This window comes from Anomalospiza imberbis, chromosome 24 (assembly GCF_031753505.1).
Source record: "Anomalospiza imberbis isolate Cuckoo-Finch-1a 21T00152 chromosome 24, ASM3175350v1, whole genome shotgun sequence".
Lineage (NCBI taxonomy): Eukaryota > Metazoa > Chordata > Aves > Passeriformes > Viduidae > Anomalospiza > Anomalospiza imberbis.
Genome location: NC_089704.1, coordinates 4619373 through 4635095, shown reverse-complemented (window position 1 = coordinate 4635095; position 15723 = coordinate 4619373). Strand labels below are relative to the sequence as shown.

General features: G+C 53.7%; 1 protein-coding gene across 2 annotated transcripts in view; it reads left to right on the top strand.

Moving 5' to 3' along the window:
* SORL1 (sortilin related receptor 1) overlaps positions 1-15723 on the top strand; it is a 49834-nt gene that overhangs the window by 24480 nt on the left and 9631 nt on the right. The window contains exons 22-39 of one of the 2 annotated variants that reach the window (XM_068172255.1): positions 220-393; positions 550-663; positions 2122-2244; positions 2633-2752; positions 4959-5081; positions 5292-5399; positions 5822-5953; positions 6165-6296; positions 6930-7064; positions 7352-7507; positions 9154-9303; positions 9669-9797; positions 11250-11376; positions 11900-12069; positions 12473-12585; positions 12875-12979; positions 14354-14426; positions 15591-15673. In XM_068172255.1, the coding sequence (XP_068028356.1) occupies positions 220-393; positions 550-663; positions 2122-2244; positions 2633-2752; positions 4959-5081; positions 5292-5399; positions 5822-5953; positions 6165-6296; positions 6930-7064; positions 7352-7507; positions 9154-9303; positions 9669-9797; positions 11250-11376; positions 11900-12069; positions 12473-12585; positions 12875-12979; positions 14354-14426; positions 15591-15673 (2267 nt within the window). Of the gene's footprint in view, positions 1-219; positions 394-549; positions 664-2121; positions 2245-2632; positions 2753-4955; positions 5082-5291; positions 5400-5821; positions 5954-6164; positions 6297-6929; positions 7065-7351; positions 7508-9153; positions 9304-9668; positions 9798-11249; positions 11377-11899; positions 12070-12472; positions 12586-12874; positions 12980-14353; positions 14427-15590; positions 15674-15723 lie in introns of both variants that reach the window. The other variant, XM_068172254.1, reaches the window with a different exon arrangement.

Here is a 15723-nt window from a genome sequence, read left to right as displayed (position 1 = left end):
ACACTGGGATTCCTGTGCCTCTGTCCCGGGCTGGCAGGTGACACTGGGATTCCTGTGCCTCTGTCCTGGGCTGGCAGGTGACACTGGGATTCCTGTGCCTCTGTCCTGGGCTGGCAGGTGACACTGGGATCCCTGTGCCTCTGTCCTGGGCTGGCAGGTGACACTGGGATTCCTGTGCCTCTGCCCTGACACTGTTCCCTTCCTCCTGCCCTGCTCCAGGGCAGAACGCCTGCATCACCAAGCCCTGCAGCCTGCTCTGCCTGCCCAGGTCCAACAACGGCCGCAGCTGCAAGTGTCCCGAGGGGGTGGCCAGCTCCGTGCTGCCCAGCGGGGAGCTCAGGTGTGACTGTCCCCGCGGCTACGCCATGAAGAACAACACCTGCAGAAAGGAAGGTAAGGTCCTGCCTGGCTCTTGCTGCTGCTCAGTGCTCAGGTGGCTTCTGCCGTCACAAGAGGTCGGCGTGACCTGTGCTCTGTTGGGGAGGAGAGCAGCCATTTCTGGAAGCAAAGCCTCATGCCAGCTTGTTTCTGTTGTCCCTCCTGCCCCAGAGAACACGTGCCTGCCCAACCAGTACAGGTGCTCCAATGGGAACTGCATCAACAGCATCTGGCAGTGTGACAACGACAACGACTGCGGGGACATGAGCGACGAGAGGAACTGCCGTGAGTGTCATGCCCTGGTGGCGCTGGCCAGGCCAGGTTCAGGTGTCTGCTGTGGTGGCACCTCAGCTGAGCTGATGCTCTATAGTGAAATGCAGAGAACCCCGGCTCAGGGAAGAAATGCTGATGTCTGGCTCCAGATCGGAAGGCTGAAGGATAGCTTCATTAAAACTATACTATATTCCATTAATATACTATTTAAAGAGATGCTATTTTATTCTTACTCTATATATTTATTTCTTACTTACCTAACTAACTCAAACTCGTGACTCTGCTGAGAGTCCCAGCCACAGCTGGGTCCCATTGGTCACTGACCCCAAACAACTTCACCAGGATCCAACCCAGCCATCACTGCAGGTGAACAATCTCCACACCACACTCCACATGGGCAAAACCAAGGAGCAGAGATAAAGATTGTTTTCTCCTCTTCTCTCTGTGCAATCCTGAGGGACAGAATGATGTCTGTCTGTCCAGAGAATGTGAATGTCACACTGCTCCACACTCCTTTTTCAGTCAGGAAGAGCAAGAGGCTCTCTGGGGGTGTAACTCAGCTCTTTGGTAAATTCCCAATGCAAATTGGATGGGTTTTGTCCCAGTCCCCTTGACCAGATGAAGTGTCAGTGTGTGAAGTTTGGTGAGGCTGATGCCAACTGTCTCACACTAATTGTCTTCTGAAGCTAATTGAGGGCACAGCCAATGAGGAAAAGAGAGCAGACAGTGCTGACACGGCCCTCTTGTTGAGATAATAAATCAAGTTCACACATTAAAGATGAAGGTCACCTTTTTGAGCAAAGTTAGGAGCTGCCAGTGTGTGCAGGAGGGGCAGATGTTCCACAGCTTTGCACAGCCTGAAGGGTTTGGATTAGTGCTCTGTGGAAAAAGGACAGGTTTGAAGTTAGGAATCACTGAAGGACCAGGAAAGAGGCTGTTGATGCACATTTTGTACCAGTGAGGAACTTATTTCCCTGACAAAGTTGAGGTACCAGTCAGCAGAGTCCAAGTTTGAGTTCAGTGGCTCCAGGTGTGGGAAAACCTCTCCATTCCTTGGAGAGAGGTCACCAGCTTGGCACAGAGATGCTGCCTTGGATAGCAACACTCATGGCCAGCTTCTCCCCTGCTTTGGCCGCCCTGTCTCATCCCAGCAGCTGAGGTTTCAGTCCCCTTTGTGGGAAGCAGACAGCTCTACAGCCTTGGCTTCTTGCTCCCTGCCTTGGGAGTGGACATCAGGAGTTTGAGTCCTGATCCCCAGACAGAAAACTGACCCCTGTGCACTCTGCTCTACGTGGAGTGCCTAAAAATGGCATTAAAATACAAGAGCAGGAATTCAGGTTGGACTGGCAGGATTCTGTCCCTGTCCCTCCACTTCCCTGCACTCAGTTCACACCCTCAGGCAGCAGAAACCATTTTCTATTCACCACCTTCTCCTCCTCCTCCTCCTCCTCTTCTTCCTCTCTCCATCAGCAACCACCGTGTGCGACACCGAGACCCAGTTCCGCTGCCAGGGCTCGGGGACCTGCATCCCCCTGTCCTACAAATGTGACCTGGAGGACGACTGTGGGGACAACAGCGACGAAAGTCACTGTGGTGAGTGCCCACACTCAGACCTCCTCCCCTGGGCACGGCTGGGCAGCTGCTCTCCAGCACTCTCTGTGCTGCTCAGAGCTGCTCCTCCTCTGCTCAGGGGTGATGTAGGGGAAGATCCCCCTGTTTACCCAGGCTGTCTCCTCCTCGTTTACTGGGGACTGGGAAATGGGGGGCAGGACCAGTATTTACAGGGGATTTGGGAATTAGGGGCAGGACTATCGTGTACTGGGAAGTGAGGGACAGGAGAAGAGAGTGAGGCCGTGTGCTGGTCCTTGCCCTCACCCTTGCCGTGTTCCAGCTGGGAGACTTCTGTGCCATTATTATCCAGCTTTCCTGCTCTGCTCCTCTGGGTATTCCTGTGACCTGAAGCCAAATATTTTGTTTGCAGAAGCTCACCAGTGCAGGAACGATGAGTTCAGCTGCAGCTCAGGGATGTGCATCCGTCTGTCCTGGATGTGTGACGGGGATAACGACTGCAGGGACTGGTCTGACGAAGCAAACTGCACTGGTGAGTGCTCTGCTGTTGGTCAAGAACCTCCTGCTGCTCCTACTTTTTACTTCCAGCCTGGGAGACGACAGCCAGTGTCTTGTGCCTCACTTTCCTTGCTTGTTAGAGCACCTTAGGGTGATGTGGTGCTCCAAATCCAAGGATTTGTTTCCCCCAGGTTCACTGGGAATTTGCTGGCAGCTCTGAGATGCTCACACAGTGACCCAGCTTTGCTTTTTACCTGCAAGACTGCACCCACAGGCAAAGCTCTGGGGAATGGGAAGTGGCTTTGTGGCTGCTGAGCAGCCAAAGGGCTCTCCTGCAAAAAGAGCTCCCGTGTTGCAGGGAGGCAGCAATCAGGCTGGTGGGCACTGGCAACATTTCACAGCTTTCACTCTTGTTTCCTTGCCATTAATTAGGTGCAGAAAACAGGCACGCTCTTTGCAGCTTCTCCAGAGTTAGTTGATCTGAAGAAGAGGCTGGTTTAGTTTGGGAAGTTTAGTTTGGCAGTTTTAGTCCTCCTCTGGCAGCCTCATTGCTCCATGGGCTCCAAAACCTAAAGAGGGTGACCTAAGCAGGGAGTCCCACATAGAAGACCCACTCTTGGTTTTACTTACAACTTGTATTAAAGTAGCCTGGCTGGCAGAAATAACCCAGTTCCTACTTTGTGCCTCTTGTGCAGCAAGTCCTGTGAGCCTCACTGTGTGTTTGGAGTGGAAAGTCACACCACTCCACCCTCCTCATCACCACGGTGATGTTCCTCAGCAGCCTCCTGAGGTTAACACCCACACAGAGCCTTTTTCTCATCAGAAAAAAACAGCAGATATCAGTGCATTGGCCTTTTCCACTAGAAACAATCAAGCAAAACTATCAACCAAACCAAAAACCTCAGTGTTTGCACGAGAAGAAACTTCTCAGGGTAGGCAGAGCACCAGTCCGTCAGTGAAAGACACAAGGTTGTATTTATCAAGCCATACATGGGATGTTTTAAGATAAAAGCAGTGTTTTCCATGGCATGGGGCAGAGATCCGTGGGAAACCTGCAGGGACCAGGACAGCCCTGGGAATGCTGGCTGCAGCCTGGAGCCTTTGGGACAGAGAGTGGCAGCAGCTGCTGTCCTGGGGCTCTGGCACAAGGATTTCACAGATCCTTTCAGGTCTTTGAGCTCCTCTTTGCTCACCCCCGTGGCATTTGCTGTGCCTGGAGCACCCAGGGCTGATCCTGGTCATTAGTATTCCATGAGTGTGGCTTTCTAAGGAGGTTTAATTTATATTGGTATCACTTATCTCTGAGTTTCTCCAGAGGGAATTACTACAGGAGAGGAACCTACTTCAAAAACGTGTCAGGTTTGTAAAGCCCCAAGTTGGAATTATCTAAGAGGATCACAATTATTTGAGGAACATTCCGTCTGACTTCACCGGGCTGCAATTATTGCTCTTATCTGAAATAATTACATTTCATGCTGAATATCTAATAGAATATTACTGCCGCCAGATTGTACTATTTAGAAATATCTGCAAGTGCATGTCACTCTCTAACCTAAAACTCAGGATCATGCCATTTAATTAAGTTGGACACTGCTTCTCTCAATAACTCTGAGTGCTCTCCTGCTTGAGGAGTAGGATTTGTCTCTAAAGTGACAACACAAACCAGGCTGCAACCCAGATACCCCACAGGCAGATATTTTCCTGACAGGAGCCTAAGGAAAACCCCCAGGGAGAATCGTATATCTTGTTTGCTTTGGCAACATAGAAGAGCCTTGTTTGCCTTAATTAAAAGCTCTCTCTGACTCTGTCCTGCCCTGCACGGGGGACTCTGCAGCTCTGCCAAGCCTCGCTTGATCTCGGTGACATTTCTCACCATCTCTGGCACAATGCCACTGCTGTCACCCTTGCCCACACACCCCAAGGACTGAGATCAAAGGGACAGAGGCTGCTGACTTTGGGGAGAGCTTTGGGGGATCTCTACCCTGCAAAAGCCATCCCTGAGGCACAGCAGGCTTGTGAGCAAGAATGGCACGGAGAGGGAAAGACCACAGAAAACCGGGACTCAAGGAATTCTCCTGCCTGGGCTCCATGGGGTGGTTGCTTGTGCTGGGACCTGCCCTGCTGGGAGATCCTGGGGCAGGGGAAGGAGCAGAGTGTGGTGGTGTGGCCTGATACTCTCAGCTCAGCAGGGACACGGTGACACCCCACACTCAGGTGTCCCCCTGCTTTGGTTTCAGCAGTTTATCACACCTGTGAGGCCTCCAGCTTCCAGTGCCACAATGGCCACTGCATCCCGCAGCGCTGGGCGTGTGACGGCGACGCCGACTGCCAGGACGGCTCTGACGAGGACCCTGCCAACTGTGGTAACGTGTCCTGTGTGTGTGTGGGGCTCTGCCACGGCTGGGAGGGATTTCTGCACACCCACTGAGCTAAACCAGCAGCAAACTCAGGGGGAGAGCCCCCACCCCCCCCAATAGCAATCACAGCAACCGTGGCTTTTTTTATCTGATTAAAACTTCAGCTTTAACAAAACCCTGAAAAACGCACGACATCCACCCAATTCTGCATTTCAGAGAAGAAGTGCAACGGCTTCCAGTGCCCCAATGGCACCTGCATCCCCACCAGCAAACACTGTGATGGCGTCAACGACTGCTCCGACGCCTCGGACGAGCAGCACTGTGGTGGGTACCGGGCTCAGGGGGAGCTCTTGGGCCCAGCTCTGAGGGCTGACAGCATTTCTGCTCTGCCCAAGCCAGAAATGGGAGAGTACTCCACTGGGAGTAAAGCCCTGTGAGATAATGGGAAAGCCTTAGTGTGGTCACGAGCCCCCTGTGAAACCAGCGGGTCAGCAAAAGGCACAGACTGGGAGGACACTGCCAGGGAGGTGACCAAACCCCTCCTGTGCCCGCCCTGAGGGGTGATTTGGTGAGGGCAGCCTGTGCAGGGACACGGCTCAAACCGTTTGTCTGGGGAACTCTCTGTAAATCCCTAAAATCCACCCACTGCGCTCAGGCCAGCGCGGATCCCGGCGGGTGACACTGCTGTTTGCAAGGACAGCAGAGGTGCCACCCCTGTCCTCCTGTCCTGCCCCCCATCCCTGCAGAGCCCCTGTGCACCCGCTACATGGATTTCGTGTGCAAGAACCGGCAGCAGTGCTTGTTCCACTCCATGGTGTGCGACGGCATCATCCAGTGCCGCGACGGCTCCGACGAAGATGCCAGCTATGCTGGGTGCTGTAAGTGTCACACTGGGCACCTCTGCCAAGGAAGGGGTGGGCACAGCATGAAGCCAGAGCCTTGGGGACAGCCAGGCTATCAGGAAGCTGCCAGATCTCCTAAGAGGTGGCTCTAGACCTGCTTGGAAGTCCCTGGTTGCCCCTGAGTGTGCTCCTTCCTGCTCAAGATTTCCTGAAGGCCTTGATCTTTACACCAAACCTCTTCCTGCAGCCCAGGACCCCGAGTTCCACCGGACCTGTGACCAGTTCAGCTTCCAGTGCCAGAATGGTGTGTGCATCAGCCTGGTGTGGAAATGTGACGGGATGGACGACTGCGGAGACTACTCTGACGAAGCAAACTGTGGTGAGCAGCACCCCCAGGGTCTCCTGCCACTGCTGCTCCAGCTTCCTGTGGATTTCAGGAGCACGGAGTAGTGTCTTCCTCATGTTCTCACTCGTGTGTATGTGTGAGTGTAGCAGATCACAGCCTGTCCTGCCTGGAGATCGGTGTCATTTCCCTCCTACTGCAGGCAGGTAAAGTGAAGCACGCAGAAAACCTGGCACATCTTGTGCTCGACTAACTCCTCTGTGACCATATTTACTGCACAGACTCCCAGCCCCGAGCAGACAGGCAGTTTGCAGCCAAACCCAATATTTACCACTGTTCCCTGGGTCGCTGTAGGAGCTGTACCCAGCCAGGCGAGGCAGCTGCAGCCTCATTTCGGAGTTGCAGGGTTTGCTCCTCCGTTTCTGCCATGCTCTGGTGGATTCTGCTCTGGTTCTGACATCAGGGGTGGTATCTGGCCACAAAGAACACAGACAAAGCAGTGCTGGTAACAGAGTGAGGGCTGGGAGGAATGGGAATGCTGGGGACGAAGAGGAAGAGACGTGCTTGTGCTGCTCAGGATGATGCTCTCTGAGGTGCTCCCACCTCTGAGCTGTGCTGAGGGATGCTGAGGTGACCCTGTGGCTCACGGGACTCTCCTCTCCTTGCCAGAAAACCCAACAGAAGCCCCGAACTGCTCCCGCTACTACCAGTTCCAGTGTGGGAACGGGCACTGCATCCCCAACCGCTGGAAGTGCGACGAGGAGAACGACTGCGGGGACTGGTCTGACGAGAAGGACTGCGAGGGTAAGGACACACTGCTGAGCCTGTGACATGGACATGACGGGGACTGGAGTGTGCTGAAGGATCACTCTGCCTTCCCACAGCCCCCGTGGCTCCAAAAATGCCCCACGAGTGGGCTGAGTGGGCACTTTCATGCATCTTTTTACTCGGTGTTTTTGGATATCTTGATTACAGACACAATGCAGACGAAAACACCGGGTTTGTGATGCCTCACCTGCTTCCCCTTGGGTCAGCAGGGAGCTTACACAGGAGTGGGGAGCTCAGGCCAGCTCTCCCTGGTGTATTTTTAGGATCTCCAGTTCATCCCATTACCACGCTGGTCCCCCTGACGTGCCTGCCCAACCATTTCCGCTGCAACAGCGGCGCCTGCATCATGAACAGCTGGGTCTGTGATGGCTACAAGGACTGCTCTGACGGCTCTGACGAAGAGGCCTGTCCCACCCTGAGTAAGCTCTCCTCTCCCTCGCCCCTTCCCTTTTCCCACATCGCATCTGCAAGGAATTCTGGCCTCTCAGAGCCTGGCCGGGTTACGGGGTTAATTTACGCCGTGGTGTAAAATGTCCTCTGGAGCTGGGGTCACCCTCCTGCCACCAGCTGGGACAGTGCTCCAGAGCAGGACAGTCCCTGCAGAGCAGAGGCTTTTCCAGCCCTCTGCAGTCAGGAGAGAGGATGGCTAAGGCGTCATCCCCTCCACCTGCTGGATGGAAGGAGATTGCCATCTAGTGGAGTCGGGACCTGGGCACAGCAGGGACCTGGGCACAGCAGAGACCCGGGGACAGCAGGGACCCAGGGACAGCAGAGACCCGGGGACAGCAGGGACCTGGGGACAGCAGGGACCTGGGCACAGCAGGGACCCGGAGACAGCAGGGACCTGGGCACAGCAGGGACCCGGGGTCATCAGGGACCCGGGGACAGCAGGGACCTGGGCACAGCAGAGACCCGGGGACAGCAGAGACACGGGGACAGCAGGGACCTGGGCACAGCAGGGACCCGGGCACAGCAGGGACCCGGAGACAGCAGGGACCTGGGCACAGCAGGGACCCGGGGTCATCAGGGACCCGGGGACAGCAGGGACCCGGGGACAGCAGGGACCCGGAGACAGCAGAGACCTGGGCACAGCAGGGACCCGGGCACAGCAGGGACCCGGGCACAGCAGAGACCCGGGGACAGCAGGGACCCGGGGTCATCAGGGACCCGGGCACAGCAGGGACCTGGGCACAGCAGGGACCCGGGCACAGCAGGGACCTGGGCACAGCAGGGGCCCGGGCATAGCAGGGACCTGGGCACAGCAGGGACCCGGGGACAGCAGGGACCCGGGGACAGCAGGGACCTGGGCACAGCAGGGACCCGGGGACAGCAGGGACCCGGGGACAGCAGGGACCTGGGCACAGCAGGGACCCGGGGACAGCAGGGACCCGGGGACAGCAGGGACATGGGCACAGCAGGGACCCGGGGACAGCAGAGACATGGGGACAGCAGGGACCCGGGCACAGCAGGGACGCGGGCACAGCAGGGACCTGGGGACGGCAGGGACCTGGGCACAGCAGGGACCCGGGCACAGCAGGGACCTGGGCACAGCAGGGACCCGGGGACATCAGGGACCTGGGCACAGCAGGGACCCGGGGACAGCAGGGACCCGGGGACATCAGGGACCTGGGCACAGCAGAGACCTGGGGACGGCAGGGACCCGGGCACAGCAGGGACCCGGAGACAGCAGAGACCCGAGGACAGCAGAGACCCGGGGACAGCAGGGACCTGGGCACAGCAGGGACCTGGGCACAGCAGGGACCCAGAGACAGCAGGGACCCGGGGTCATCAGGGACCCGGGGATATCAGGGACCCGGGGACATCAGGGACATGGGCACAGCAGGGACCCGGGGACGGCAGGGACCCGGGCACAGCACGGACCCGGGGTCATCAGGGACCCGGGGACAGCAGGGACCCGGGCACAGCAGAGACCTGGAGACAGCAGGGACCCGGAGACGGCAGGGACCCGGGGTCATCAGGGACCCGGGGACAGCAGCTGCTCCCTCCCGGTGGCGGTGCCAGCCCGGCCGTGCCTCGGTGCTTTCCTGCCTGTCTCTCTGTGCAGGACCCAACGTGACAGCCACCTCCCCGGCGCTCCCGGGGCGCTGCAGCCGCTTCGAGTTCGAGTGCCAGCAGCTGCACAAGTGCATTCCCAACTGGAAGCGGTGTGATGGAGTGAGGGACTGCCAGGACGGCACCGACGAGAGGAACTGCCGTGAGTGTGGGCAGGGACAGGGGCACACCTGGAGCCTTCCCCTGGGAAGCTCCTTGTGCGGGCAGGGAAGCCTCTCAGGAGGCTTTGATTGCTGGGGAAATCTCTGCAGGAAAAATTCTTTACAGAAAAGAGAAATCCTTTACAGAAAAAAATTTAAAAAATATAAAAAGTCCAAGCGGTGCTATTCCCATTAGAAATCCAGTTGTTGTTTTTCTTGGGATGAGCTCCAGGTGCAGCCAGGAGACACCCCAGTGTGTGACACATCAGCCTGAGCTCCATCCCTGACATGCAGCCACCTGCAAACATTCCAGTGCTGCCGAGGGAACTTCCCTGCCTCGAGTCCTGAACTGTTCTGCCTCTTTCAGCTACTCCGAGCAGCCTGTCGTGCCCCAGTGGTTTCAGGTGTGAGGATGGGGAGGCCTGCATCCTGCTGACAGAGCGCTGTGATGGGTACCTGGACTGCTCAGACAGCAGTGACGAGAGGAACTGCACAGGTGAGCAGCAGCCCTCTGCCATCCCTCACTCCCTGTCAGCACACAGCTCTCCTGGATATGTGACCTTTCCCTCCCAACATCCTTGATTTATCTGCCTCTGCTCAGTTGTCCAGGCTACCTCCTCACCTATTTATCACCAGCTGGGACAAACTTCCCAGCAGCTTCTGCACTGACAATTTGTCTTCCAGCAGCCTCAGACACAGGGGGGAAAAAAAACATTTTAGGATGGATAGGAGCAAAGTTGGCTATTTCACACAGCCCACAGGTGAAGCAAGAGTCTCCTGCTCTGCCCTCCTTTGCAAGGTGACCCTGGGGGACGTGGCACGTGCCCTGCTGCCATCCCTGGCTGTCCCACACTGGCCCTTGGTGGCCCTGTGGGGGCAGAGGGACAGAGCCCGCCCTGGGCTGGTAACAGGGATTGATCACTGCCTCCAGCCAGCCATGAGCTTCAGCTGCTCCCCCACCGAACTGCTGGGGGGGCTGGGCATCAATCAGGTTTAGTTCTTTAATTAAATATTGATTGGGAGAGGCTAGCAGGTTCAGGGGAGGGGGAAGGAGCTGCTGAGTTGCACAACTCAGCTGCTACACCAAGGGAAAGCCATCTCATTTCCCTTGGGAAAAATTGTCTTGCCATGCTGTCCATGGCCCCACGTGCCTGCTGGATTGAATTCCAGCTGTATAGGGAAAGCAGAACAGCAGCAATTTGCCTCTGCTCTGCTTGGTTTCTGTTCAGCACCAAAGCTGAGCACCCCAGCAGAGCCAAGCCACAACAGTGGGATTTGGGCTCCAACACGTAGGGGGAGAGAGAGAGCAGGGAATGGCCTGGTGGGACAAGGGCACAGATTTTGGCCATTTCAGATCAGCACCTCCCATCCCCAGCTCTGGCAGGGCTGGGTTCCACGGTGCTTTCAGCCCCTAAATGCCTCTGTGAAGGTCAGGCAGTGATTCAGCCACAGAGCTTGTGTCAAGGCAAGCCCCAAACTTGAATTACCAGCCTTTGCTTGGGTCCTGCTGCTGAACCCAAGATGTGATAAGGGAAAACACACAAAGAAAGGCCCTGGGTGGTGACAGGGACAGCACAGACTGATCACACCAGGAGAAGGGTGACACTGAGCAGTTTGCATTCACACACTTCCAAAATTCCCAGTATTTCATCAACAGCCACACTTTATCTCTCTTTAGGGGAAGGGGGATGCTTGCCTGGTGCAGCATAAAGACATTTTTGGGTAGAACTAAGGACCAGGGGTAAATCCCTGCTCTGGGCTGCCCTCTGTGAGCCCAGTCTTCTCCACTGACAAATCACACATCTCATTTAAATGGTGCAGACACCCCTTCAGTCAGTGCTGTTCCTACCCCCCCTGTTGTCGGTGTTACAAACAAAACTCCTGTTTCTCTCCTGGGCACGGGGTTTGTTTCCCTGCAGTAAATTCACTTTTCCCATTCTCTGCTCAGATGACACAATCGTGTACAAGGTCCAGAACCTGCAGTGGACAGCTGACTTCTCTGGTGATGTCACCCTGACATGGGCTCGGCCAAAAAGGATGTCCTCCACCTCCTGTGTCTACAACATCTACTACAGGTACATCATCCCTTCCCTGCTGTTGTGGCAGGTAAAGACGACAAGCATGAGCACAGGTGTGCCTGTATTTACTGCAGAGAACCACACAGATTCAGGCCTGAAACATTCAGAGCTCCTTAATCAAGCTCTGCTTGGAAAATCTAATATTTGGTAGCAAAAGAGACACAAAATTGGTACACCCAGAGGGCATTTGGGACAAACTGCATTGGTTTCCTCCTTGATTATGTACTCAGACAATAAAGTTGTTATATTCATATTTTTTTCCATTTGGGCCTTGTCTTTGTAGGACCATTAAGAGCAAGAACAAAGATAATAAATTTGAGCACAAGAGTTATAGAAAAGCCAAGTCACCAAGCCCTGGTTAGTTCAGGCTTCCCAGTGGCATCTTTTCAAGATTGGTGGTGTGGCTTTACCAAAATGAGCAGCAGCCTTTTAAAATGGTTCCATTTTTTGGGACAAACCTCTTATGTTCTGTGCTAAAAAAAGCCCATCCTGACTGGAGGTGTGTGGCTCTGTCACTTAGGATGGTTGGAGAGAGCATCTGGAAGATCCTGGAGACACACAGCAACAAAACCAACAGCGTTTTGAAAGTCCTCAAGCCTGACTGCACCTACCAGGTGAAGGTGCAGGTGCAGTGTCTGAGCCGGGTCTACAACACCAACGACTTCATCACGCTGCGGGCGCCCGAAGGATGTAAGCACAGCTGCTGCTCCCACCAAAGCCTGGCAGGTTTGGGCTAAAAAGTAGAGATATCCCTGCTATGAACAAAAAGGGTCTTTCCATGGGCTTGGGAATTCACAGAATTCACAGAATCACCAGGTTGGAAGAGAGCTTCAAGATCATCAAATCCATCCCAGCCCCAACACCTCAACTAAACCCTGGCACCCAGTGCCACATCCAGGCTTGTTTTAAACACACCCAGGGATGGTGACTCCACCACCTCCCTGGGCAGCCACTCCAGAACTAGAATTGTACTGGACTGGGAGAAAGGGCCATCCACCCCTTTGTCCCAATTTTTCAGGGAGATGCTGCTTTTCCCCACATGCTCTGGGCACACCACTGTGACTGGCAGTAATATTTCTCTTTCTCTCACTAGTACCAGATGCTCCCCTCAACCTCCAGCTGTCCCTGAAGAAAGAAGCTGAGGGTGTGGTGATGGGCTGGTGGAGTCCCCCCGTGAACGCCCATGGCCTCATCCGCGAATTCATCGTGAGTCCTGCTGCCCTTGGGGGCTGAGCCCAGCTCGGTGGCATGGGGACACCAGCACACAGCCAGCTGCAGGGGGGGTGGGCCTGGAATGGGATATTTTGGGGAGGAAATCAGCTGGGATCATCAGGCAAGTTGGGAGAAGAAATGCTGCAGGCAGCACCACAGCCTTCGAGTTCTTAATTTCTCCCTTTCTGAGATGTCGTGCTTCTTTCTGCTGACATTTTGTCTCAGAGGGAACTGCTGACCTGTGGTATTTTTGAGCCCTCACGCCTTGTTTTGGTGCTCCTAGGTGGAATACAGCAGCAGTGGATCCAAGGAGTGGTCATCCCTCAGAACCACCAAGAACTACACGGAGATCAAGAACTTGCAGGTCAACACTCTCTACACAGTCAGAGTGAGTATTTCCAAAGCTCTCTCTCAGAGTATTTCCAAAGCTCTCTCGGAGTGAGTATTTCCAAAGTTCCCCCTCAAGAATATTTCCAACGTTCTCTCCCAGAGTATTTCCAAAGCTCTCTCAGAGTGAGTATTTCCAAAGTTCCCTCTCAGAATGAGTATTTCCAAAGCTCCCTCTCAGAGTGAGTATTTCCAAAGTTCCCTCTCAGACTGAGTATTTCCAAAGCTCCCTCTCAGAGTGAGTATTTCCAAAGCTCTCTCAGAGTGAGTATTTCCAAAGTTCCCTCTCAGAATGAGTATTTCCAAAGCTCCCTCTCAGAGTGAGTATTTCCAAAGCTCTCTCAGAGTGAGTATTTCCAAAGTTCCCTCTTGGAATGAATATTTCCAAAGCTCCCTCTCACAGTGAGTATTTCCAAAGTTCCCTCTCAGACTGAGTATTTCCAAAGCTCTCTCAGAGTGATTATTTCCAAAGTTCCCTCTAAGTGAGCTCTCATTACTGAGTAGCCTAAGTCCTGCACAGCCAAAAACTTGCTAAAAAAATACCTTGTTAAAAAAGCATCTTGTTAAATCCCTGCCCTTTAATGCCAACCCACACCACCACTGCTAATGTCTATAGTTCCAAGGCCCTTGCTTTGCTCCTTTGTCCCAGAAGGTCAGGCTGGATTACAAAATCCTCCCTGCTAATTGCCCATTCCAATGTCACTGCAATTGCACTGGATGTGGGCCAGAGATAAATTTGGTCCTTGGTGTATCAGTGGGAAAAGAAGCAGCTCTGCCTGTGGGGAATGTCTGCACAGGGGAGAGGCTGGGTAATTATAGACAGAAGTAATAAGAATAGGAAATGAAAGTCTGCACAGTGAGCCCTGGGAAATGTGTGCTTTGCCATTGTCCACCCTCCTGAGTTCTTGGGGAAGTTCACTGTGAGGGGGGATGAATCCCCTCCTCCAAATCCATGTTATTCTCACAGCTGGTTGGAGGCTTTCCTCCCATGGTATTCCTTCCCAATATAATCCATGCCCACATAAATCTTTGGCAGTATTTCAGGGCTTGCATGTTCTTCCCTGGCGTGGTTCTCACCTACTGTATGGCCCGTGGAGTCCCCAGCTCCTTATCTCGATGGACTCCTCAAAGATCTCATCAGAGAGCAGTTATCTGCAGAGAGGATGCCCCTCCCTCCTCTTAGATTCCTTTAATTGACTTTAAGCAGTCGGCTTTATCTCTGCATTAAGCATTTTATTGCCAAGTAATTAAGCTATTGTTTGCTTCCAAGTCCTTTTCCCAGGAGCCCCGCCAGGTCTGTAACCTTGCTCTAACCTCCCTCTCTGTTTGCATTGTAAAATGTTGCTCATGTTCCCTCACCCTCTCGTTTCCAAAGGTAGCTGCAGTAACCAGCCGAGGGGTGGGAAACTGGAGTGAATCCAAGTCCATAACCACGGTCAAAGGCAAAGGTAAATGTTGTTGTTTGGGTCAGCTCAGAGAAGGTGACAAAAAGGCAGAGGATCAGCCTGAAGCATCAGCAGCAGCATCCAGAGCCACCTCCCTGGCCTTTATTCTCCCTGCTGAGCCTTTCGCACTGTTCAACAGCTTTGCTGTTAAATGTGACCTGTAAAAAATGACTTTTTCACTCATCCTGAGCTGCCTCAGAGTTCAGTGGCATGTCTGGAGGGGTCACTGCCTGTTCTCTGAGCTCTGTGGCACAGGGGATGGATGTGCTGCCCTGGAACTGAGCAAGAGCCTGTCCCCTCTCTCGAAGGCTGCAGACAGATTCCCTCAGACTTTTGTAGGCCAAATCCTGCCTCCAGATAGACAAGAAATTACCAACTCCATCATTCTCACTCTGAAAGGTTGCTGGCTCATCCTTCTCCCTCTTAGGTCACAATTATTGTGGCTCCTCCTGCAGACCACAAAAAACAACCACAGCTCCCAAGAACTATCACAACATCACAGTCTAACAACAGATAAATTCAAACAGCACAGTAAATAATTTCCTTCCCAACCTGTTTTTTTTTGTGGGTTTTTTTTTGTTTGTTTGTTTGTTTGTTTTTTTTTTTAAGAAAAGCCTTTTGAAGTCATTTGTATTCATGCCAAGTTTTTCATCCAAACTTATGTCCCTGCATCAGAATTGTCTGCTAATTTGCCAGATGAAAGAAGGGAAAGAAAACACCAGGCTAGTGCAGGATTCAGATAATGTGAATTACCTGATGGTTAGAAAAACAGAGGTAGAAAGAACAGAAACAGCTTTGACTTCAGGTTTTGCATGAGTGCTTGGCACCGATAGCTCCTGCCCTCCCTCAGCAGCTGCTCGGAAGGGCAGGAGCTGTCACCTGGGATAGGAGCTCACCCTACTGGGTTCAGAGGGAAATCCCTTTGCCCAGACCCCTCCCGTTCCAGCCTGCACTGAGCAAGGCACAGATAAAGCAGCTTTTAGGTGGTGGAGTTAAAAAATGATGTCAGTGTCTTCTCTGAGGGGGACATGTCTTAGGCAAGGTTGGGGCGTCCTGTTCTGGGAGCTGGGTGTTAACACAAGAAGCTGCAATTTATCTGTCCCTTCTCAGGAAATATTTTTATTTCTTTCTGCTGTACTAACAGCTCTTTTCTCTCTTTCCTCCCAGTCATTCCTCCCCCTGTCATCCACATTGAGAGCTACAGTGAGGACTCCGTAAGTTTCAGCCTAAAAATGACCACGAACATCAAGGTAAGAGCTTTTCCTCTTTCCATCTGAGCTGGGTAAATGCTGAATAGTGG